We start from the raw sequence: 21443 nt of genomic DNA, 5'->3' as shown, positions 1-21443 counted from the left end.
CAGCGGGGTGCTGGGCTAGTTCCAGTATTACCGCATGACAAGAAGGGTTCATATGCACAAAGTAAAAAAAATTGGCCGTCCCAATTCATGAGGTAAATAGTAGGTTGGGGTAATTATCAGTAGCTCGAGATACTCCCATGATTCTAGGGACCGGCAATGCAGTATTAAAGGAGGCAGAAATGCACGTTGCACTGATGATGATTGTGATTTTGATCCGGATGATTTAGACGATCTGATTCTAATGAGTGGATGAGGTAGTCTCGTATGCCATCACCTTTGCAATTGAGACTCGCAGTATTTGGAAATGGAAGGAGAACCTCAAGATCCTCCACTGTAATACTAGGGATGCTGACTGTAAGACAACATGCACAAAATGAGGCTCAATTACTCACTCAGCAAGGGCCGTCCTTGACGCCAGGACCACTGTAGTTCTGGCAAGGGGTTTTGGCATCGGTACAGACGTTTACTAGAGTGGCCTTGTCACCATTGGCCTTGGTGATTCCAGCAACCTCACCTCCATTACGGGCAGTCACGCCCTCAATGTAAACTTCACGGGCGCACTTCTCGCACTATTATCATGCGGTGAGCTTTTTGCTAAACTCTTACGAGGCGGGAGGAGGGATGGCTCACTGTTCCGCAAGAGCGATAGACTTTGCCGTAATCATTTGCATAGAAGTTGATGATCTTTTCTGAAAATTAGTCAACGGCGGATGTGCATGGGTACGTGGCAACTCACGTTCACACGACCACAGCCATTATGCTGGATGATCTTGTCGGCTGCATGGTAGGCTCCTCCTCCAACAATCCAGGTAACGTCACCAGCTTTGTCATTCTTCTGAAGGATTTATGTGGCTTAGAAGTTCAGAATGTTCAAAGGCTTAAGGTAGAAGACTCACGATAGAGATGGCGTCCTCGCAAACATCTTCGAACCAGACAAATTCGATGTTGCACCCCCCTCCCAAGCAGTACACGCCCTCCCCGGCCGTCTTTCCAATGATGACATTTCGCAGAGTGGCACCCTTCTGCAAAACGAAAGCCGTGTCTTTCTCACCTAGGGTTGGTACACAATTGTAAGTACGATTACGGATGCTACAACGTAAGGCAGGAAGTCTGAGCTAAAAGGAGGATTTTCTCAACCATACCTCCTTCCACCTGCTCTCTGCATGAGGTGGGGCTTCTATCATACTTGGCCCAACCGCCGTCAAACACCTCGCCAGACTTGACATAGATGGGAGCAGAAATTTGTTTGTTGGAAGTGGGCTTGGGCAAACCACCCTCATAACTCAAGCATGCCAAAGTCATGGGAAGGGCCCCGAGCAAGGCGCCGGTGAGGACTCCGATCTTGCTGAGCATTGCTCTAAGTAATGTTGAATGAAACTAACGAGAAAATCTTGAAGATATAGGAATCCTGGATTGGGATGGAGCACTCTCGTCCCCATGATGATTGCGGCAGGGACATTTTATAAAGAATTTCGGTACAGAAAACGTTTAGTCTCGACGCCTAGCGAGGGAGCTTCATGAGGGGGCCCGCATCGAGCAATGTGGCGTGCCTCAGGTAAGAATGATCCACACGTGTTGTATGAATGCTTGGTTCATTAATATACAATGACTTTGAGTCGCGGAAAATCTTCATGGCTGACAGAGTTCTTGGATGATCTCCAGAGCTTCCTTTTTCGAAGCCTTGGGACACGAAATTCACCGTAGTTGGCGCAGAAATTGGGTCCGAACTGAAAACAACTCTTTCCCTTGGCTTTCTGACACTGGGTGCTCACTGATAGTCCCACCAATTGAAGGAGACGAACTATGAGACAGCATGATAGACACGCCCGCTCGATGGTCTACGACCCGCGTTTGCTTCCATTCTGGGATCTAATACGGCCATGTCATGGAATCAAAGTAGCTAGAAGTGGCTATGGCACATAGTATTTAATCAATGTTTAGAGAAAATACTTTAACTGGAAGCGGCTTCACGAATTTGATGTCGAGCATGCAAATTCCCGAGTGGAGATGGGAAAATACAACACTCATTCACCTCTAATCTGGCTGAGGTGGCAGTTCTTTGAGTCAGCCAAATACTCTACACGAGAATGATGATGGAGCTTTGCGTACTCTGCACTCAAATTTCGGCTCACAAATACGAACCGTAATGTGGTATTCCCATTGAGTCTATCGAACCGTGATACAAGTCGTCTACTAGGTTCACGAGTAGAATTATGGCTGGAGATGTCGCGCAGACACCATGAGCGCACCCTATAGCTAAGAAAGACCAACGGCGTGACAAGTATTCAGATTAAAAACTAGCTGAAATGCCTGAAATTGAGAATGCCAATTGCTTGGCTTGACTTTGAAAGGTAGCCAAGGCGGATTAGATGACAGGGGTGAAGCCGAATTCCGCCTTGGGGTAGCAACACTGTCGAGGGTCTGGAGAGGTAAATTCCTTCAGCATTACGAAGAAATAGATCATATGCCGTTCCGTCCGCGATGGGAAAACCATGGCATCTTGGCTGCATCGCAACGTGGAAACCTGAAATGTCCAGGGTCAAGGCGGATTGAGCGACACTCATCACCTAGATGGTTACCACAAGAAAAGAAGGTGAATTACTATTGTCACTGGGAGACTCGAAATCAACTGACTAGGGAGATATCGATACTTGAACTAATTGAAACTGATCTAGATACTTCGCGTTCATACCTTAAGACAAGACGACTTCATACTGGAAGGTGACATGTCTGTAAGATCTGCCTTTAGAAGATCTTCGATTGCCAATGTCGAAGTGAATCTCATCGTGCCCTTTTTAGACTCTTGAAATGATATAGGTGCACCACAACGGATTGTATATGTGTCGGAAAGACTTGTTTCCTGAGTATTGTCAGCCTAGCGCCAAATACACCGTCGGAGAAGATCGTTCTACTTACCTCGATCACCTGGAGTTTGGCTCGCCGCTTTGACTTTCGATTGCCTTCTCTGAGCCATTGATCTTCGGCATTGGAGCTTTTGCAGACGTTGGTTCCTCCCACTCGTCTCCGATGAGCCACATACTGTAGGCCTCCCAATACTGGAGGACATAAAGGCAAGGATAGAAGGCGATATCCAAGATGTCGACCACATTTGCGGTTTTGCTGCAAGCAAAAGGACCACAGACGGGTTCGACACAAGCTCTGAAGAGAAAGCCAGGGATAATAGCAGCAATTGCCAGACAAAGGACCACAATGCTGTAGGCCAGTATCGGCGGTGTTAGGACGAGAAGTCCAAAGAATATCAGGCAACAGGCGGCGGCGAACTCAGAAATTGAGAGCTTATTGTTTTCTGGTCGAGATTCCTGATCATTTAAGATAGTCGCATGAGCAACAAATGCAATCCACAAGACCGAGGTCAGTATTGCAAAGCTTCCGATGACAATGAAGGCTATTTCTCTAGAAGTATACATGGCGACTACCTCTTTCTGAGCGGTGTTGAAGTACAGCTGAACTTAAGTCTTCTTGGTCTGATGAAATTTGAGTGCGAGCACCGCAAAAATGGCCTTACGCTTCTAGAGTGATTCGAGGCAATGCCGTGGAAGAGTTTCAAGTGAATAGATATCGAGGTCAAAGCCAGTTGAATAGAATCTAGACATGTATAAGTTTAGATTAATGTGTCTCCGTTGAATGCATCTGTTTTCGGGCACTTATGTCCGGTACCTTGATCGACAAGCACAAGCCTGACGTCTGAGCTTCAAAATAAGGTATGTTCACTAGGCCACCTTGATAGCCTCCTTTCCGGGCGGTCAAAAGCACTGGGAGACCTCAGTTGACAATAGTTAGGCTGAGTCCCATGACGTTGCAAATCTCCTATATAAACTGAAGAGTAGGATACAGAGAAATGAGACTTGCTCTTCCGCGAGAAGGTTCGATCAAATGACATGTCTCAAAGGTGAGAAACACGCGTTTTGACATCAAACAATCGAATTTTCAATGCACATTCACCAGCCTATCCAAATGACTCAACCAAACAACTTAAACAAGTCTAGTGACTCGGCAAACGTTGCCCCTTGGCCTGGAAGAGCTGGAGCCTTGATATTCAGGGTAAACATCAACGTTGCAATAATAACACGGCATTGCGAGCCATTGGATATGGAGTCGCACTCGAAAGGCCGAGCACGTACCCATTGGGCCATCGGGCATTACAATCTTTTGGCCAGAAGCGCAGTGACTCGAAAGCATCAAGTATAGGTTGTAGAAGCTTACATCCAGTAACCATCTTTCCAGAGTTCCTTGCTATATCCCTCGGTCAATCGTTCGTCCTCGCCGTACTTTTCCTGCCAGCCGACGAATCCGCGATCGAGAACGTATACTGTCTGGGGCTCCGCAGATGCCGAGTCTCCCGCCGAGTCAGTAGCAGTAGTATTAGAGGCGAGATTCTGATCACGCTCTCGGAGATATCGAAGGGCAGCACTGGGTCCGCGTTGCTGCGACAGAGCGCAGTGGAATACGACCGTCTTCTTGCCTTCGAGGCGGCGCATGAGGGTGGGCATTGTGGCATCGAGACTTCTGGAGGGCATGTTTATACAGCCTTTTATATGACCGCCGAGGTAGTCTATGAAAATAATACAGGTTAGCAGTGTAACCAAGCGGTTAAATTAGTTGAGGTCAAGGAAAAGGCTAACCATCCTCGCGAACGTCCACGACGGCCACAGACGAAGTGCCTGCAGCCTGTTCTGCCAAGAGTAGCGCGGAGAGTTTGGCAGCACTGATGCGCTGGAGAGTTCCAATCGTCGCCATTGTTCGTGGTCGGTGAAGAAACCTCGAGAAAATGGAAAGGCGTCTTCCGGCGAGGCGCGAGAAATAGCAGAGTGACGTCGGAACTTTCTTGAAGTTAATCGCGACAGCTTTGAGTTTTGGTGGGGAGCTTCGATGCGCGCGCGGGGCAAGTATCCGTAAGGTCAGTATCCCTGTAGGTTGTTGCGCAGCTATGGTGGGGTTCCTTAACCCAGCCAATCCATTGTGATTATATAATGTTTGTTCTTGCTGCCCTTTGTGCATGGCGTTCCATCAATTTCAAGCTCAACTTCTACTGAAAACGTAGGGTACTTCGACATTGGCCACGCTTGCGACGTTAATGGAGATTAGGACATCCTGCTTCATTGAAAACGCCCAATCAACCTCAAGTCAGTCGCTCCAGTGCTCAAACCCATACCGAGGTCCAGAGCCCAGGCCAGCAGCTTTTCTACAATGATATGTGACGCATCTTCGGTCTCTCGGACAGTTTAGCAAGACGACTTCTCTCAACACCTGATAACATCGACGATTTATACAATGCCATGATACTTAGCGATATGTTAGCCAGATATGGCTTTCGACAAGCAAAACAAGGACTGCGTAGTAAGTGGGCAGGCTTTACCTCTTAAGGCGATGATCTGCCGTGTGGTCCACCGGCTTTCTCCTCGTGCTGGCCCATCTTGCTCGGTTTCGGATCTCTCAATGATTGATACAGAGCATCTAAGAACCAATTGTTCCAACGAAAGATTGCAGATGCCCCAAATGAGGGATGAAATGCATGGTACGACGATCAACCAAGTTGTTGCCCGGGACTTGGTTCCCCGGCCCACCTGCCATCTCGGCCTCGGCGCTTGTTTGGAACGCCGCCTCCGATCCAGAATCATTATGGACTAAGCGACGCCCCGAAATTCTAGGCCAGAAACGTTCTTCTGTGCTACAAGCCAAGTGAGAATTCAGACACGAAAGCATTTGAACCTGAGTTTACAAGGCTATCATCATAATATTTTCTTTCCTGTGCCGGTACGTAACGTTCTGCTACGGCAATCCTCTGCTGGGTCGACCTCTTCACGTCTTGTTTTCACGCTGCATGCCAAGGTTTATCGCAGTCAAAATCATGGCTGAATAAACTTAAATACAGTTTACAAGTAATGTTACTTAGATGAAGTCGGAAAATGGCTGCATTCGATATAATTCTAGAACTAACTCGGAGCGGGCGCCCCCCATTAAACGGCATCTTTCCAAATAGACCTCGCCACATCTCTGACAAGGACAAGCTTTTTCCACATTCTGTCCTCAGTAGTTACGCCTTGGTTGATACTGAAGCTAGCAAAGCCGCACTGAGGGCTCACAGCGAGTGAGTCTGCTAGAACTTCCGAGACGTCCCGTCTTTGCGCCTTTGCCATGATTTCAGCAGCCTCATAAACCCTCTTGATCAATGCCTCCTTGTTCTCAAGGTCTGCAACCTTTGTCGACACGAGGCCAAGAACTACATTTTTCCCTTGCGGAACAAATCTCAACGGATCAAAGTGTCCAGACACTCGAGGATCATCAAACTCTAGGTAGAACGTGTGGTAGTTGAGTTTGGGGAAAACCTTGGCGGCAATCCTTTCGTAAGATCCTTTGGCGAAAGAAGGCTGGCCAGGCATGTTGCCGCGACAAAGATGTATGCCCACATGCAAGTCAGGTGGTAAATCCCTCAAGACCTGGTTGTGTGCCCAAATGTAGAGGTCCAACAGGGCCTCGGGGTCGATGCCATCACCCCTCAGACCCTCCCTGAAGCCCTTTGTGACGAAGAAAGTCAAATTTGGATCGTCAACCTGTATAGATCTGAGACCCGCATCATAAAGAGCTTGAATCTCTGAACGAAATGCTGCCGCGAGGTCGAGGAAATAGTCCTTGTCAGAAGCGTAAACGCCAAGGGCAAACGCTGTGCCGTTTGCAAGGTACATGTGTTGCCAGGAGATGGACGGTATGGACATCTTACAGTCCTTCCAGCGTTCTTGAGGGACTGCCTTCTTGATCATCTCCCAGGCAGGAAGGTAAGCCGAATCTGTGAACTTGATCTTTCCCGTGGCGGGCACAGCGGAGAAGTGATTGTATCCCATCTTAGCAAGTCCGATAAAGGTAGGCAGGTTGGGTCGGAAGTCTTGGGGAATCCTGAGATCGTCTCTGACTGTCATTCCCTGAAGATTTTCAAACAAGCCGCTGAAGAAGATGGTTCTTTCATATTCGCCAGAGGTGATGGGCCTGACTTCGAGCTTCAGCTGCTCCTGAACGGCGTACTTGATTGAAGCAGATGTGGCAGCAGCCTGGTCTTCAGATAACTTGCTGTCATAGAAGCCCAGGGAACCCCTCTCCTCAAGCAGGAAGGCGGGCCGAATGAGTGAGCCGATCTGGTCAGCTCGGAAGAGGGGAGCCATGTTAACAGTGTTGATGATATTGAGGTCGAGATCTTCAGCCTTGAATCTCTGCCAATGTGCTGGATCGAACACATCTTAAATACATTTCTTGTATGCCCCAGACCATGTCCCCTCTTGAGGGCTACAGTCCACACTGTGGAGAAGGGTGATATTCTTCTGGGCATGTGGGCACGGGTGATCCATTTCGACAAGGAAGAAAGGGCCGCTGAAGAAGATAAGCAAGTTTTCTACCTTGGTACTCTTTCGACCATTGGCCCAATGATCCAGGCAGGAAACAACCACGGATGAGGCAATATTGCCGGGGAGCATTCCTGTTCTGATGACTGAGTAGCAAACATGTTTGCTTAATGACATGCGTATTGAACCAACGGCAGTTAATGCGCGGAACAACCCTGCCGAAGTGCTTCATCTTTCCCAAAGAGGAATCTCACCTGTCAGATTTGTGTTGGTCTACGTTGGTAGCATTCTGTTGGAAGTCTTACTATTAATCCTACTCGGCGCTAGGAAGAATTCTTTCTGGTTATATCTTTCGTCTCACTCTACCAAAGTTCCATTTGATCCTCTAGATCTGACATCCTCCATTACCATCTAGGAGTGCGACTGAGATTGTTGAAATTAGGCTTGAGTACGAAAGTCTGCATTCAGGCACCACGCTGCAGAGCGGCCCATAATATGCAAGACTCAATCTCTCGCCTAACCCCGTTTATACATGTTCTAAGCACATTAGGTAGACTACCCTCCTCCACAGAATGAAGAAACAAAATGCTTGCTCGGCGAGGCCTAAATTTTGAACAGACAGTTGGCTTCAAGCTTCTCGTCTAGAGTCTAGATCAAAAGGGCGGAATTCGAAACTGATGTTAGTCATCTAGCCAAAGGGAAAATAGAAGAAAGGAGCACTGCAACTTGAACGAACCTAATAGAAGCTTAGTTTCAAACAAGAGTTTAAATATTCTAAGCAGCAAAAAGTCTTCGGTCTCATACCTTACGAGATCGTTGTATCTACGTCTGTTTGATTAGTCAATCGTGAATCTGATCCGCTCAAAGTATTGCATGCTGATTATCGGATTTCTCGCGTGATCTTCAGAGGCCAAAGGTATTATTCGTATCCAAGGGTCTTGAGGTATATAATATTACTGTGAAATAAAGAAAAACTTCATGCATTTATTGATCAAGTATCTCGTGTACGTTGCTGGAGAAGGTTATCGCACTATTTGCCTACCCAGGCAGTTTTTCCCACTTCATGCCTACAACCCCGATGATGGAGATGACCGCGACAGCCATCGGCACAGTAAAAGTCTCTTTGAGAGCTTTGTTGTATGCTTCAATGACAATCGGGAGTAGATCCTTCGAAATCATATCTTTGAGATTCGTGGCCCCCATATCCGCAATAGTTTGTCCATCAAGTCCTCCTGTACCATGCAGATGCTTCGTTAAGCCATTAGCAAAGACGGTGTTCGCAACAGACATCAAGATAGCCGGCCCAAGGTTCTGGAACAAAGTGACGGCGGCTGTACCAGCAGGTATATCAGGAAGCGCGAGGGTTGATTGGACACCCATCATCGGCTGCTGGGATCCCAGCCCAATGCCCACACCGGCGATGACGGGGAAAGTGACCCATATACTTGGGCCAGTATCGAGCTCGAAAGTCGTCATCAAGCCAAGACCGATTGACCCCAACACGGTCGCTACGAGCATGAAAGGGTTGTACCACCCTGTGTAAGTGACCAGGTAGCCGGCGGTTAGAGCAGCGAGAACTTCTCCGCCAACATAGGGAACGAGCTTGATCCCGGATTCTCTGGCCGACTCTCCCTTGATAGCCTGGAACCAAATTGGCAGCCATATATCGGCTGTGTAGTAGGCTGCATCGATACATGCAGCGTAGAAACAAGCGAATGCGATATTCCGCATTTTCATGAGACGAGGAGGCAATGCGGCGTTGTCTCCTTTCCAGATTTCAACACCAATAAAACTGATGAGCAGAATACCAAAGGCAACCAACAATCCAATCATCGGAGCGCTGTTCCAAGCGAACTGGGATCCACCCCACTGCAAGGCTAATAATAGGCAGATCATGCAAGCAAAGAATATTGAGAGCCCGAGAATGTCAAACTCCATGAGCTTCTGCTTGAGAGTCCGGGGTTGTCCTTGGTCGGGTTGCTGCGGTGGTCGAAAGCAGAAGAAGATCAATGCCAACGTCGCAACTCCGATGGGTATGCTGACGTAGAACGCCCATCGCCAGGAGAGATGGCTGTCCGTCAACGCCCCCGAAATGAGGGGCCCGATGATGCCGCCGACACCTGAGAATGCGCCAAGAAATCCAGTGTAGACAGCACGTTGACGAATCGGTACACTGTGTGCGAGAACCACCCAGGCGCCGATAATGATGCCACTGCAACCAATCCCAGTGATGGCTCGTCCGACAATGAAAGCAATCGAGTTGGGGGCGCTTCCGCAGACAGCCAGCCCGATTTCTCTAAATGCGATGGCCACCATAAAGGTCCACTTGAGAGAAAAGAGTTCAAAGCATTTTCCGTAGACCAGTTGGAATGAGCAAAGCTTAATAGTATTTGTTAGTGAGAATGATGCGATTCATGGAAGTTTGGGTCTTACACTGAGCATGTAGGCAGAGCCATACCATCCAACATGTTGCAGGGAGTTAAACTGGTTCGTGATAGCTGGAATAGCGGTAGCAATGAGTGTCATGTCAAGGAAGACCAAGAAAACAGCCATGGCCAGTCCGAAAATGATCAAAACCAGCCTAAGGCCTTTGGGATACTCGACGACTGCATCATCGGTCTCGTCTGCGTTGGCTGCTTCTTCGGCCTCTAAACTAGGCTTCTCGACAGTCGAAAGTACATTGTTTATTTTATCATCAACGATGATTTCCCGTTCTCCGGCAATAGAAGCGCGGTTCGAGCTGCTAGAGGTTGACGGAAGGGAATCTTTCGCGCCCATCTGAATCATTGCCGTCTTCTCTGATTGTAGTGGCGCCATGGTGAGACATATGAATAGATTAAAGATTCTAAGAGAACCTTTCTGGGTTTCTTGAGTATATGTATAGAAAAAGGCTTGAGAGTACGAGGCGAAGTTTGCAGGAAATCGCGTCGGGAGCAATTACAGCCGAGTATCAAGCTGTCAGACATTCCTAAACGAGAGAGAACACATTTCCGCTTCCACTCTACGAACCACAACGAGGTGGCAACTTTCCACTGAGAGCCTGAGAGCTGATTGAAGCAGACTTAATGCTCATGCCCATGGATCCTACACAAAAGGCTGCAACGCCCAGCATCCCGGCTAACGGGAATGCCAACCCGCAGAAAGTACGCGGATTAGCAAGACGTCCTCGATGATCTAGACCTGCAACCTGGACGAACCGGAGGGGCCAATCCATCAGCAACGATGCTCCATCGCTCCCATCGGCCGAGCATCCTGGATCCAGACATGCCCGACAGACAAAGGATTGGTATGTCTCCGAATAGACACCGGGGAAGCTTGGTTTTCAAGGGAAGCGCCTATTGCGGAATCTTAGGGCGAAATGTAGCAGTTCCAAGGCCTGAGGATAGCCTTGGGTCTGTGAACTCCTCTGTGTCATCATTGGGTTGACATGGGTTGCACAACTCTTAGCGTCAATCCTTGCGGCACAATATTCGTTCAGCCCATTTAGATACGAAGAAATACTCTCAGTCAGGCGTTCACCCTAGACAGAAAGATACCGGAAAAGGAAGCTGCTTACCAGCGGTCTCATCCTTCAACCGGGTCCATTGAGAACGTTTGAAAACCTGCACATCCGAGTGCATCCATCACCTTGATGAGGGAGTTGCTTTTTCAATTGATTGGTAGGATCGGACTTCCGAATCACATAAGTGTGGCCAGTCCTCACCTTCCGGAGAAGGCATAGCCTCGTAAAGTATGAGTCTCGTCTCCATATAATCATTTCGGTTGACAGATCCCATCTGGTTTCGCGGCTAATTCCAGGATTGATAAGCAGTGAGAAAGGGACTGAAACGTCCACAAAATCAGAGAACCAATCCCGCTTCCTAGCCTAGACAAACATTCAAAGAAGCACATGCCCCACTCTTGAACTGCGTGTTGCAGCTGCAATCGATCACTGCCGACATGGTAAGGCTGCATTGCCGTCTCATCTGAGATTCAAAGTGAGCCTTGCCGACTTCAAGTTTGATAACTTGTTTTGGTGACTAATAGTCCCGGCCGTTGAGCTTAGCTATGCATTGTGTTTGTTCAGCTTCCCAACCTAAGCAAATACCAGATAATTGCAAAGATGATTGATTCTGTCTCACAGGGTTGATCTTTACTTCCTGTTCCGTGACTAGCCTCTCTCGTACGTTAGCCTGTCGTCAATACATATCTCGCCCGAGGAATATGGCTAGATTGGCGCGGATGGATCAGCATCCTAACCGTCCCCTGAAACAGGATAGAGGCTGTACACATTCAAGGGAAAAAGTTCCTGTCATCTGTGCCCGATGGTCTCGATTGGTCTCCAAATTTTCAGTATCCTCTTTGTGTCACGAAACCTTCATATGGCGTGGATCCGAATCCCAGACTGCGGTGTTCCGGCTATCACGAATTTACGAAGCTGACGAATCGCCTACAGTCTTACCTCATTTCATGTGGTTAGCTTTGTGACTATATCAAATCCGGCGAGACTGTCGCCTACTTACCAAGATCTGTAGAGAGTATCAGGAAGGAATCTTGAAGGATGTGACGAAGCTTGTCCTGCAATAGGACGGAGGTGAGGCAACCACTTTCCCAACACCCCAAGGCGCCGGGCGTTGGGCGTATGTGACCAGGCCCTTACCCTGGGACGTGGCAAATTCAGATGCTCTGATGATGGAATCAGCCTGTTGAAGAAATTTTCGTCTCTGAGGCGCAGTCGAACCTCGGAAGGAGCGTCTCCTCTGTGCCCCTGAGCGATGGTCGATATGTTCATGTTTATTGCGTCAACAAAGACCATTTGGGAGGCGGAAGTCTTAAGAGATAGATAGGCGGCCCTCGAACTGATCTACCACAATGCTTATGTTGGGTTCGTAAAGCGTCTGCAACTTGTTTATCACAGGGATTCCCAAATCGCACCAGCGTACTGTTCAAGTCCCATTCTCTCTTTCACCAATTTAAATCTCTTGTCTACGAAAAGGACCTGAATAATGGCAGCTTCAGCCTATCTAGGTTCCCGCCCACCCTCGAGGTCTGTCGAGGTGATTTTCTTCCAGTACCACAAGTTTCAAAGTCTCAAAGAACAAGCCCAATGCTCAGCCTCCTCGATCATTCGACTTGCATGCGCAATATGTTTAGAGGCTTTCTCGCCCAGCGAGCGTATCTGCTTGGCTTTCCAGGGCAAAGAAAAGGCCTGGCAACTTTGGAGTAAAAGCATCAGTGGTAATGACAGAATTTTACCTTTACTCCAAGCCGAACTTGACACCCCGCAAATCAGTCAGCCAGTGGACGAGGATATCTTCAGGCATGCGCTATCAGTCTCTGCTCTTGAGGAAGACCTTCAGACATTTGAGAATCAACCGTCACTGGCAAGTCTGAAAGGAGTCTGCCAAAATGTGAGTTGCTGTCTGCACATTACCTGCTTATGTTTTCTGTACTATACTAAACTTATCCAGGTAGAAATGCTCTTTACTGCCAAGTGGGACCACTTCACTCGAGGCATCTTATTGAAGTGCGAATACACCGTGTCTTGTCTGTCAGACTGGCAAGCTAGATGCATTCTGTCTACCTTTCGGCAGGTGCTGGAGAACATCGTCTCAGACCCTTACTCCAGAGTTTCGGAGATTGAGCTCATGAATGACCGCGATTACCAACAGTGTCTCGACTGGAATGAGCGCTCCTCGGACCATACAAATATCAGTGATATCAGTGTGGACAAGATGATCGACAAGCACATACATGATTCTCCCCTCAGCCCAGCTGTAGATGCATGGGACGGCCAATTGTCTTACGCCGAGCTACATGCGGCTTCTTCCAGAGTTGCCCAAGAGCTTCGTCAGCGTGGTATCGGCCCTGAATCCACCGTTGCGCTATTCTTCGACAAGAGCCTTTGGAACATCGTTGCTACCGTGGCAGTTCTCAAAGCGGGCGCTGCATTCGTTCCCCTGGACCCCTCGCAACCCGACAAGCGAACCTCTTCCATTTTGGAAAAGATTCAGGCAAAAGTTATTTTATGTTCCGAGATCTATACCCAGCACCTGCTGCACTTTTCCCAGCATGTACTTGGCTTGGGTAGCTCTTGGTTCCAAGTGACCCCTTCATCCATCTCGCAAAGCGCTTCCACCATTTCGCCGTGGAACTTGGCGTATGTCATGTTCACCTCAGGAAGCACAGGAGAGCCCAAAGGCGTGATGATTGATCACTCTGCTTGCGCTGCAAGTGTCGTCGCCCACGGGCACGCAACTGGCTTCAGTCCTAACACTAGGACTATCCAATATGCTCGCCACACTTTCGATGCATCGATTGCGGAAATTTTGACTACACTTGCCTTCGGGGGTTGTATAGTCATCCCATCCACGGATGAGCGGCTAGACAACATCACAGCTGTCATTCAGGAGAAGAGGGTAAACTGGGCATTTTTTACGCCTTCAGTGCTTCGTCTGCTGGAGCCTTTGGAGGTTCCGGGACTGACGACTGTCGTCGTCGGCGGCGAATCTCTAGGCCAAGACATTATCGAGGCATGGGCAGCAGGCCGCAATCTCGTCAATGGGTATGGCCCTACCGAGAACACCGTTTTTTCCATTATGCACCCATTGTCACTCTCCTCCAAGGCAGGGGCGATCGGACGCGGGGTTGGTACACTCTGTTGGATTACCGATCCTGAAGATCCTAACCGTTTGTCACCTCTTGGGGCAGTCGGCGAGCTGCTTTTAGAAAGCCCTCAACTTGCAAGAGGCTACTTGAACTTTCTGGACAACGAAGGTCCAAACCAAGCTTTTGTTCGAGATCCGCCTTGGCTTGCCAAACATGGTCGCCGGTCCAGACTTTACAAGACCGGAGATCTCTGTCGCTTCGACGAGAATGGTGTGATTCACTTCGAAGGCCGCAAGGATACTCAACTCAAGATATCTGGGCAACGTCTGGAGGCTTCAGAGGTTGAGTACCACCTCCGAGCTGCATTTCGCACCCCGGATATCATCGTGGATGTGCTCAATCGACCGACCCAAGACATAAAGGCACAGTCTAAGGTTCTCGTCGCTTTCGTTTGTCTCCAGAGAGAATCTGACCAAAGACCAGACACTGCGTCAACCTATATCATGACTCGACGACACCCACCACTCCTAGAAGCAATCCCCAATGTCGAAGCGGAGATATCTCAAAAGCTTCCATCATGGATGCGTCCATCAATCTACATCCCTCTCCTTGACTTTCCGTTGAGCCTAAATGGGAAGGCTGACGTCAAGAGACTCCGACGTGAAGCCGCATCCTTGACGGCCGAGCAATTTTACCTCTTCGCCCAGACCGACGCTATCGTGCAGGTTGAAGAGACGCCACAGCTCTGTCTCATGCGAGACCTCTGGGCTGAGGTGCTAGGGATTCAGCCTGTCGCGATCGTGGCTACTAGTAGTTTCTTCCGTCTTGGCGGAGACTCGCTTGCGGCTATCAGCCTAGTAACTGCTGCTCGAAAAAAAGGGTTGCAACTGAGTGTCGCTCAGATCTTCAAGAGTCCCTCACTACAAGATCTTTGCCTGCTTGCAACTGAGTTCAAGAAGACAACATTTGAGATACGGCCGTTCGAGCTTGTCAACAAGGAAGGCTTTAGTGAACTTCTTCATGAGATTTCCTGCGAATGTGCCATTAGCGCAGGAGACATTGAAGATGTGTTTCCTTGTACTCCTTTACAGGAAGGTCTCATGGCACTATCTTCTTCAACTTCCAACTCTTACTTGGTACAGTACGTTCTTGACGTCACCGCCGACATCGATATTACAAGGTTGAAGATGGCTTGGGAGACTGTCGCTGAGGCTCACGGAATACTCCGCGTTCGATTGGTTGACACCATTTCTTCGGGTATCCTCCAAGTCATAGTCCGAGAGAATTTGACTTGGAATGAGAGCTTCAATCTCGAAGAGTATCTCGCGGTGGACTTGGACGTACCTTCAACCTTTGGAGTGCCGCTCAATCGGTTCGGCATCGTCTATAATGCAGGAGGTGATGCTTCTCACATGGTATGGACGGTGCACCACGCTGTGACTGATGGCCAGGCCGTTGGCCTCACCCTTCAATCAGTACGGGATGCTTTCCATGGTGCTCTGAAGCCAACTGAAACTTCCTTTGCCTCGTTTATGAAACACTTCAAGGGCATGCATATGGAATCTGCATCGAGGTACTGGAGCTCAGTCTTCAAGGGAGGACAATTCGCATCGTTCCCGAGGAAGCCATCAACAGTGTTTGGTGCCCTGGAGCATCAGATACCAGCTTTCGTTATTCGAAAGGTCCCTGTGCCACCATCAAGTACGGATGCCACTGCAACTACTATGCTGCGTGCAGCTTGGGCATTGGTCATCAGCCGCTTTAGCAACTCTGACGACGTCGTCTTTGGTGTTACATCGTCTGGGAGGAATGCCCCATTTGACAATATCGAGTCCATTCTCGGGCCAATCATCGCAACTGTCCCATTAAGGATTCGGTGTAATGGCACATCATCGGTGCGCGACTTGCTTGATAGCATACAGATGAGCACGATCAACATGATCCCTTTCGAGCAGATGGGAATACAGAATATCGCTCGCATCAATTCTTCATGCCGATCAGCCTGCGACTTTCAAACTATGATGATCGTACAGCCAGAGGTTGATATGGCCATGAGAAATGGTCCATTCATCAGCTATCGTAGGCCTCAGGACCTTGACAAGTTCAGATCTCACGATATCATGTTTGAGTGCAATCTTGGGCAGAACGAGGTCTTTCTGAATGTGAATTACGACCCTCAGTCTGTCGAAGCTGCTGAGATGGAACGCCTTGTGGACTACTTCGCAAGCGCTCTTGAGTTCCTGGCATCTTCCGAAAACCAAGTCCTGGATAATTTCTTTCGCAATCCCATCGCAAAGGATCTGTCCGATATCAGGGAGTGGAACAAACTTCCGCCCCAAACTGTTGATACGTGCGTTCACGCAGTCTTCGAAGAACATGTGCGCAATCAACCCGAGGCTCAAGCCGTTTTCGCATGGGATGGCTCTCTGACCTACTCTCAACTCGACACAATGGCATCCCAGCTTGCTCGAGTCTTGATGGAATTGGGTGTTGGACCAGAAACGATGGTACCATATTGCTTCGAAAAGTCGATGTACACCGTCATCTCGATGCTTGCTATTCTCAAAGCGGGAGGCGCGATTGTCCCTCTCGACCCTGCACATCCACGAGACCGTAAAGCATTCATTGTCCGCGAAACAATGGCGAACGTGGTCGTTGCTTCTGGTAGCAATGCATATGTGTTCTCTGAGCTGGATGTTCGCACTGTTGTTGTTGACTCGAACTTCTTCGCCAGGGTTGAGGAAGTTGGAATTACCACCTTTTCCAACCATGAGGTTCAACCATGCAATGCCGCGACTGTCATCTTCACGTCTGGCAGCACCGGACAGCCCAAGGGTGTCATTCAGGAACACAAGACCTTGTGTTCAGCTGCCAATGCTCATTCTAGTGCGATGCATATGTCCAAGAGCTCAAGGATCCTTCAATTTTCCGCTCATGTCTTTGACGTCAGCATCATTGAAATTGTCAATTCTTTCGTTCTTGGAGCCTGCATTTGTGTACCATCAGATGAAGAAAGGATGAACGACCTCGCTGGTTTTATCTCGAGGTCCCAGGCGAGTTGGGCCTTCTTCACTCCGTCCTTCGCACGAACTCTTGAGCCGAAAGATCTCCCCAGCATCAAGACTATTTGTATGGGTGGAGAGGCAATGACTATGGATTGCATCGAGGCGTGGTCTGGGATTGTGCAGCTCATCAATGCTTATGGACCCTGCGAAGGCAGTGTCTGTACCACCGCTGATATCAGTAGTGGTGGGTTCAAGACAGATTCTATTGGTCATGGAGCCAACACTCTTACCTGGATCGTCGATCCATGTAATCATGACATCCTGGCGCCAATCGGCACTGTCGGTGAGCTTTTGATCGAAGGGCCGAGTATTGCTCGTGGATATCTAGGCGATCCAGACAAGACAGCCAAGGCGTTCATCACGAATCCGGCTTGGATCACTGAATTCGAGACTGGCATTGCTGTCAGAAGGATGTACAAGACAGGCGACCTTGGAATTATGAGTTCCGATGGCTCAGTATCTTATCTTGGACGGAAAGACACACAAATAAAACTGCGCGGACAAAGAGTTGAGCCCGGAGAAGTGGAACATCAACTCACACAGCTATTGCCGCCGGGCTCCATTGTAGCTGTTGACGCCCTCGTTCTCTCTGGATCTTCAAGCAAGTCACTTGTGGCTTTCATTCAGCTAGAAAACAATGTGTTCGGCTTTGCGGAGAAAAGAGACATCATCGAGGGCATTTCTGGTCGCTTGACGCAGCAACTGGCTTCCGTGCTTCCTGCCTACATGGTTCCCTCGCACTTGATCCCAGTCGAGGTCATTCCTTTCACACCGACTGGGAAGCTCGATCGGCGCACATTAAAAGAATACGCTTCGACTCTGCGCATTGCTGAGAATCCAGGACGTGGCATGGTGGAGGAAGACACCGACATGCTAGCGACTAGCGAGCACATTGCTTTGAGTATCAGCAACAAGCTTGCCGAGCTTCTATCGGTTGGCGATTCTCAGAGAGCAGAAACCTTGCGGGGTCACAACTTTAACCCCTTCTACGCTGGTATGGATTCTATCCAGGTCATTTCACTGTCAACATTCGTTCGAAAAACCTACAATGTCAGCATCCCGATTCAAGAGTACATGAACAGCGCGGCGACCATCAGAGACATTGCTCAATTGGTCTTTGAAGATCAGCAAGGGTCGCATGATGACAACACCATCGACTTGATGCATGAGATTGAAGTTAATGATCGACCCCTCGCAGCGTCACCGTTGCTAAGATCGTATGCAGAGATTGAGACATCACATACCCCCAAGATCATCCTCTTAACAGGAGCCACCGGGTTTCTCGGGAACCAATTGCTGGCTCAGATCTTGCAACGACCACAGAATCACAAAGCCGTGGTGTTAGTCAGAGGCCAAGACTCAGCCCACGCCACTGAGCGGCTCTTGTCTCTTGCTCGTGGCAGCAGTTGGTGGCAAGAAGGATATTTTGATCGCATCGAAGTCTGGCATGGCGATTTATCTCTCCCACATCTCGGTCTTTCAGACGCTTCATGGTCTCGACTTGATGGCACAAGCGTCTGTGGTGAGTTGATCGATGCGGTTGTCCACAATGGGGCAGTTGTCAACTGGATGGCCGACTTTCAGGCGCTGACGCCAGCCAATATCCTTTCGACCGTCAACATTCTCACAGCGTTGACAAAAGCGACAGCATCTCGTCCAGTTCGCCTGACTTACGTATCAGGCGGTCACTTGTCCACTTCTCCAGACGATGTCGGGAAAATCGCAGCGGAGCTGAAGTCGTATCCGGCCTATAGTCAGACCAAATTTGTGGCCGAGATCTTAGTCGCACGATACGCTGAACGACTGCTCAATGCTGGCTTCGGTTGTTTGGTCACGATTGTCAAACCTGGCTTGATTATGGGCAGCTCCTCTGACGGCATCTCCAACACGGATGATTTCCTTTGGCGGTTGACTGCCAGTGCATTGGACATTGGGATGTTCAATGACAGCGAACGTGACTTGTGGCTCGCCGCTGCAGGCGTTGATCTTGTAGCCAAGACGGTTCTTGACAGTTGCCTTTACCCTCAAAGCAACGGAGCTTATAATGTTGTGAAGAAGGTCTTGAACGGTCTCACCATGGGAGAGTACTGGGATATCGTCAGACAGGAAACAGGCCACACAATAGAGCCGACGGACTGCAAACTGTGGTTGAGAAGCTTGCACGAAGAGGTCAACGCCAAAGGGCCAAGCCACAGGTTGTGGCCAGTTCTCCATTTTGTCGAAGATACCGGCGGCAAACTCGGCCAGCCTCCAGGGACAATGACGCTTGATGACCAGCTGAAACATCAGGACTCGGTAAAATTGTCTCTTAGGAAGAGCTTGCGGTACCTCATCGCCATTGGATACATGCAAACAAGTAGAACAAGCAGTGTAGATGGAGATAGCTCAAGTGAGCCTACACTGTCAGTCCCGAGGCCGATGGTATTCTCAAGAACGCCAACAACGCCAGTGTGGAACCAAACGTCGACCGATCAGAGGCGCCTAGGGTTTGGTGAGGAGGGCTTGAAGTTGGCGGGATCAGTGGTGGTCACGCCGTTGAGGACACCTAGTCCTTCATCAGATGTTGTGCCGGTCGAGGAGAATTGAAATTGGGACCTGTAGATTGAAAGGCGAGGATTTCAATGTTTTCTTTCCGTTTCTGTTACTGTAGTTACAATTTGCTCTTCTCCGAGGTCAGTCCATAAGACCTGGGCAAAGACTCTAACAAGCTCTTGTCAATATCCTTCACCTTTTGGATCCCCGCCACATTCATCAAGATATCCAAATCCGCCAACAGCCCCCTCAGCACATGCCTCACCCCATGCTCTCCCATGATGCTCAATCCCCAAATCCATAACCTCCCAAGGAAAACAAACTTGGCACCGAGCGCCAGCGCCTTCACCACGTCCGCCGCACCCCTAATACCGCTATCAAACGTGACAACAATTCTGTCTCCAACCCTCTCCGCAATCTTCTCCAGCGCATCCAAACTCGCAATGGCCCCGTCAACCTGCCTTCCAGCGTGGTTGCTCACTACGATACCCTCGAATCCTAGATCCGCCGCCTTCTCCGCATCGTCCACCCTTTGAATGCCCTTGATCAAGAATGGCTTTCCACCGCTGATCTTCTGCCATTGCTCCCTTGCCCACACGGCCTTATCCCAGGACCACGCGCGGCCGTGCCAGATACTGTCGATCCACATCGCGGCAGCCTTCTCCGGCTCTTTCTGGGGATCGATCCCTTTAGCCGCGAGGCGTTTCCGGAACACGGGGTCGGTGAGGCCCAAGTCAGCACCGATACCGCGGTAAAACGCATAATTCGACGTTGCGATGTCGTCATGTCGCCATCCCAGCTGCCATGTATCTGTCGTGAGAATGCATGCCGTGAAGCCAGACTCATGAGCCCTCGTCAACAAGGAGAGGGTAAGCTCGTCATCGTGGGGCATGTAAAGCTGGAAGAAACGCGGGCCCTCTGGGATCTTGGACTTGTCTGCGGACTGAGCTTCGATGGCTGAAGCGCGCCCAGCATCATTGGCTTGAGCGACGTCCTCAATCGCATACGATCCGGCTGTTGAGAGGCTGTAAGGGATGCCCAGCTCTCCGGCCACTTTGGCCACGGGTAGTTCGCCTTGCGGGTGGTAAATCTTGTTGATGCCGATCGGAGCAATTCCGAAGGGGGCAGAAACCTCGTGACCGAAGATGGTGGTCCGGGTCGAACGCTTGTTGGTGTCGACTAATTGACGAGGGACGATTTTGTGCCGGAAGAATGCCTGCCGGTTGGCGAGATGCGTGTGTGAAAGGCCCGCGTTCGAAGATGCATAGTACCTGTATCTGTATTAGAAAATAAGAAATGAATTTGCTCGGCGAGCCCATACCATCCATTTTGAGTCAACTTCTGCTTGGCAAGCTCCTCAAGTTTGTCGGGGTCTGGTATGATCAGTTTCGATCCAAGGTGAGCATTGCGTCTCTGTCACGGGACTCACGAGTGTTAAATTGGGGAACTTCGCCCTCATTTAGCTTCCAAAAGTTCTCCCGCTGATACAAGCCCCAAGATGGAGTATTGCGCGATTTGATGTGGGGAGAGTTGGGGTCTGACATTGAGTTTTCTAATGTTGAGCTTGATAATGGATGAGAGACACAAGCTTCTTGCGAATCAACTTACAGATGCCAAGTATACTCTTGGCAGATGTCTTAAATGTGTAACATGTCAACTACCCTTCTTTAAATTGACTAGCATATAGTAAATACCGTGAGAATGAGATCAGGACATGCCCAGTCATGACGTAACTGGCACCTCATCAGCCAAACTACGCAATAGTTTCCACTCACCCGACCGTACGTGCCGGTCCCTGCCAGCGTGCGTAGACTCACACTAAACATGAGATGACAGATTAGATCTGCGTTGTGGTAGTAGATTCAGACAACTGTTTTACCGATGCCATGCGAGCTAAGATAGACCC

The 21443-nt window shown here is 49.4% G+C and overlaps 7 protein-coding genes across 7 annotated transcripts; 1 reads left to right on the top strand and 6 right to left on the bottom strand.

Moving 5' to 3' along the window:
- Positions 1-392: 392 nt before the first annotated feature.
- On the bottom strand, positions 393-1353 carry CLUP02_18304 (polysaccharide lyase family 3; the record flags this gene model as incomplete). Its single annotated transcript, XM_049297206.1, has 5 exons — positions 393-569; positions 631-684; positions 737-835; positions 897-1051; positions 1143-1353. The coding sequence occupies 5 exons, from the start codon at positions 1351-1353 to the stop codon at positions 393-395; spliced, it is 696 nt and encodes a 231-aa protein (XP_049138430.1).
- Positions 1354-2365: 1012 nt separating this feature from the next.
- Positions 2366-4154, bottom strand: CLUP02_18303 (uncharacterized protein; the record flags this gene model as incomplete). Its single annotated transcript, XM_049297205.1, has 6 exons — positions 2366-2524; positions 2693-2852; positions 2926-3443; positions 3527-3606; positions 3666-3773; positions 3986-4154. 6 exons carry the CDS (start codon positions 4152-4154, stop codon positions 2366-2368), a joined length of 1194 nt encoding a protein of 397 aa, XP_049138429.1.
- A 66-nt stretch (positions 4155-4220) lies between these two features.
- On the bottom strand, positions 4221-5871 carry CLUP02_18302 (uncharacterized protein; the record flags this gene model as incomplete). The annotated part of the gene is made up of 7 exons (XM_049297204.1): positions 4221-4573; positions 4644-4928; positions 5046-5083; positions 5140-5233; positions 5410-5475; positions 5541-5689; positions 5825-5871. 7 exons carry the CDS (start codon positions 5869-5871, stop codon positions 4221-4223), a joined length of 1032 nt encoding a protein of 343 aa, XP_049138428.1.
- A 107-nt stretch (positions 5872-5978) lies between these two features.
- Positions 5979-7175, bottom strand: CLUP02_18301 (uncharacterized protein; the record flags this gene model as incomplete). Its single annotated transcript, XM_049297203.1, has 1 exon — positions 5979-7175. The coding sequence occupies one exon, from the start codon at positions 7173-7175 to the stop codon at positions 5979-5981; it is 1197 nt and encodes a 398-aa protein (XP_049138427.1).
- A 1215-nt stretch (positions 7176-8390) lies between these two features.
- CLUP02_18300 (MFS transporter) lies at positions 8391-10169 on the bottom strand (the record flags this gene model as incomplete). The annotated part of the gene is made up of 2 exons (XM_049297202.1): positions 8391-9677; positions 9786-10169. The coding sequence occupies 2 exons, from the start codon at positions 10167-10169 to the stop codon at positions 8391-8393; spliced, it is 1671 nt and encodes a 556-aa protein (XP_049138426.1).
- Positions 10170-12203: 2034 nt separating this feature from the next.
- CLUP02_18299 (non-ribosomal peptide synthetase) lies at positions 12204-19591 on the top strand (the record flags this gene model as incomplete). The annotated part of the gene is made up of 3 exons (XM_049297201.1): positions 12204-12216; positions 12600-12742; positions 12803-19591. The coding sequence occupies 3 exons, from the start codon at positions 12204-12206 to the stop codon at positions 19589-19591; spliced, it is 6945 nt and encodes a 2314-aa protein (XP_049138425.1).
- A 64-nt stretch (positions 19592-19655) lies between these two features.
- Positions 19656-21363, bottom strand: CLUP02_18298 (FMN-dependent dehydrogenase; the record flags this gene model as incomplete). The annotated part of the gene is made up of 6 exons (XM_049297200.1): positions 19656-20808; positions 20859-20910; positions 20967-21074; positions 21146-21173; positions 21232-21270; positions 21313-21363. The coding sequence occupies 6 exons, from the start codon at positions 21361-21363 to the stop codon at positions 19656-19658; spliced, it is 1431 nt and encodes a 476-aa protein (XP_049138424.1).
- Positions 21364-21443: the final 80 nt, after the last annotated feature.

Source organism: Colletotrichum lupini, chromosome 10 (genome assembly GCF_023278565.1).
Source record: "Colletotrichum lupini chromosome 10, complete sequence".
Lineage (NCBI taxonomy): Eukaryota > Fungi > Ascomycota > Sordariomycetes > Glomerellales > Glomerellaceae > Colletotrichum > Colletotrichum lupini.
The sequence above is the reverse complement of the archived record's forward strand: the minus strand, read 5'-3'. Positions and strand labels throughout refer to the sequence as shown.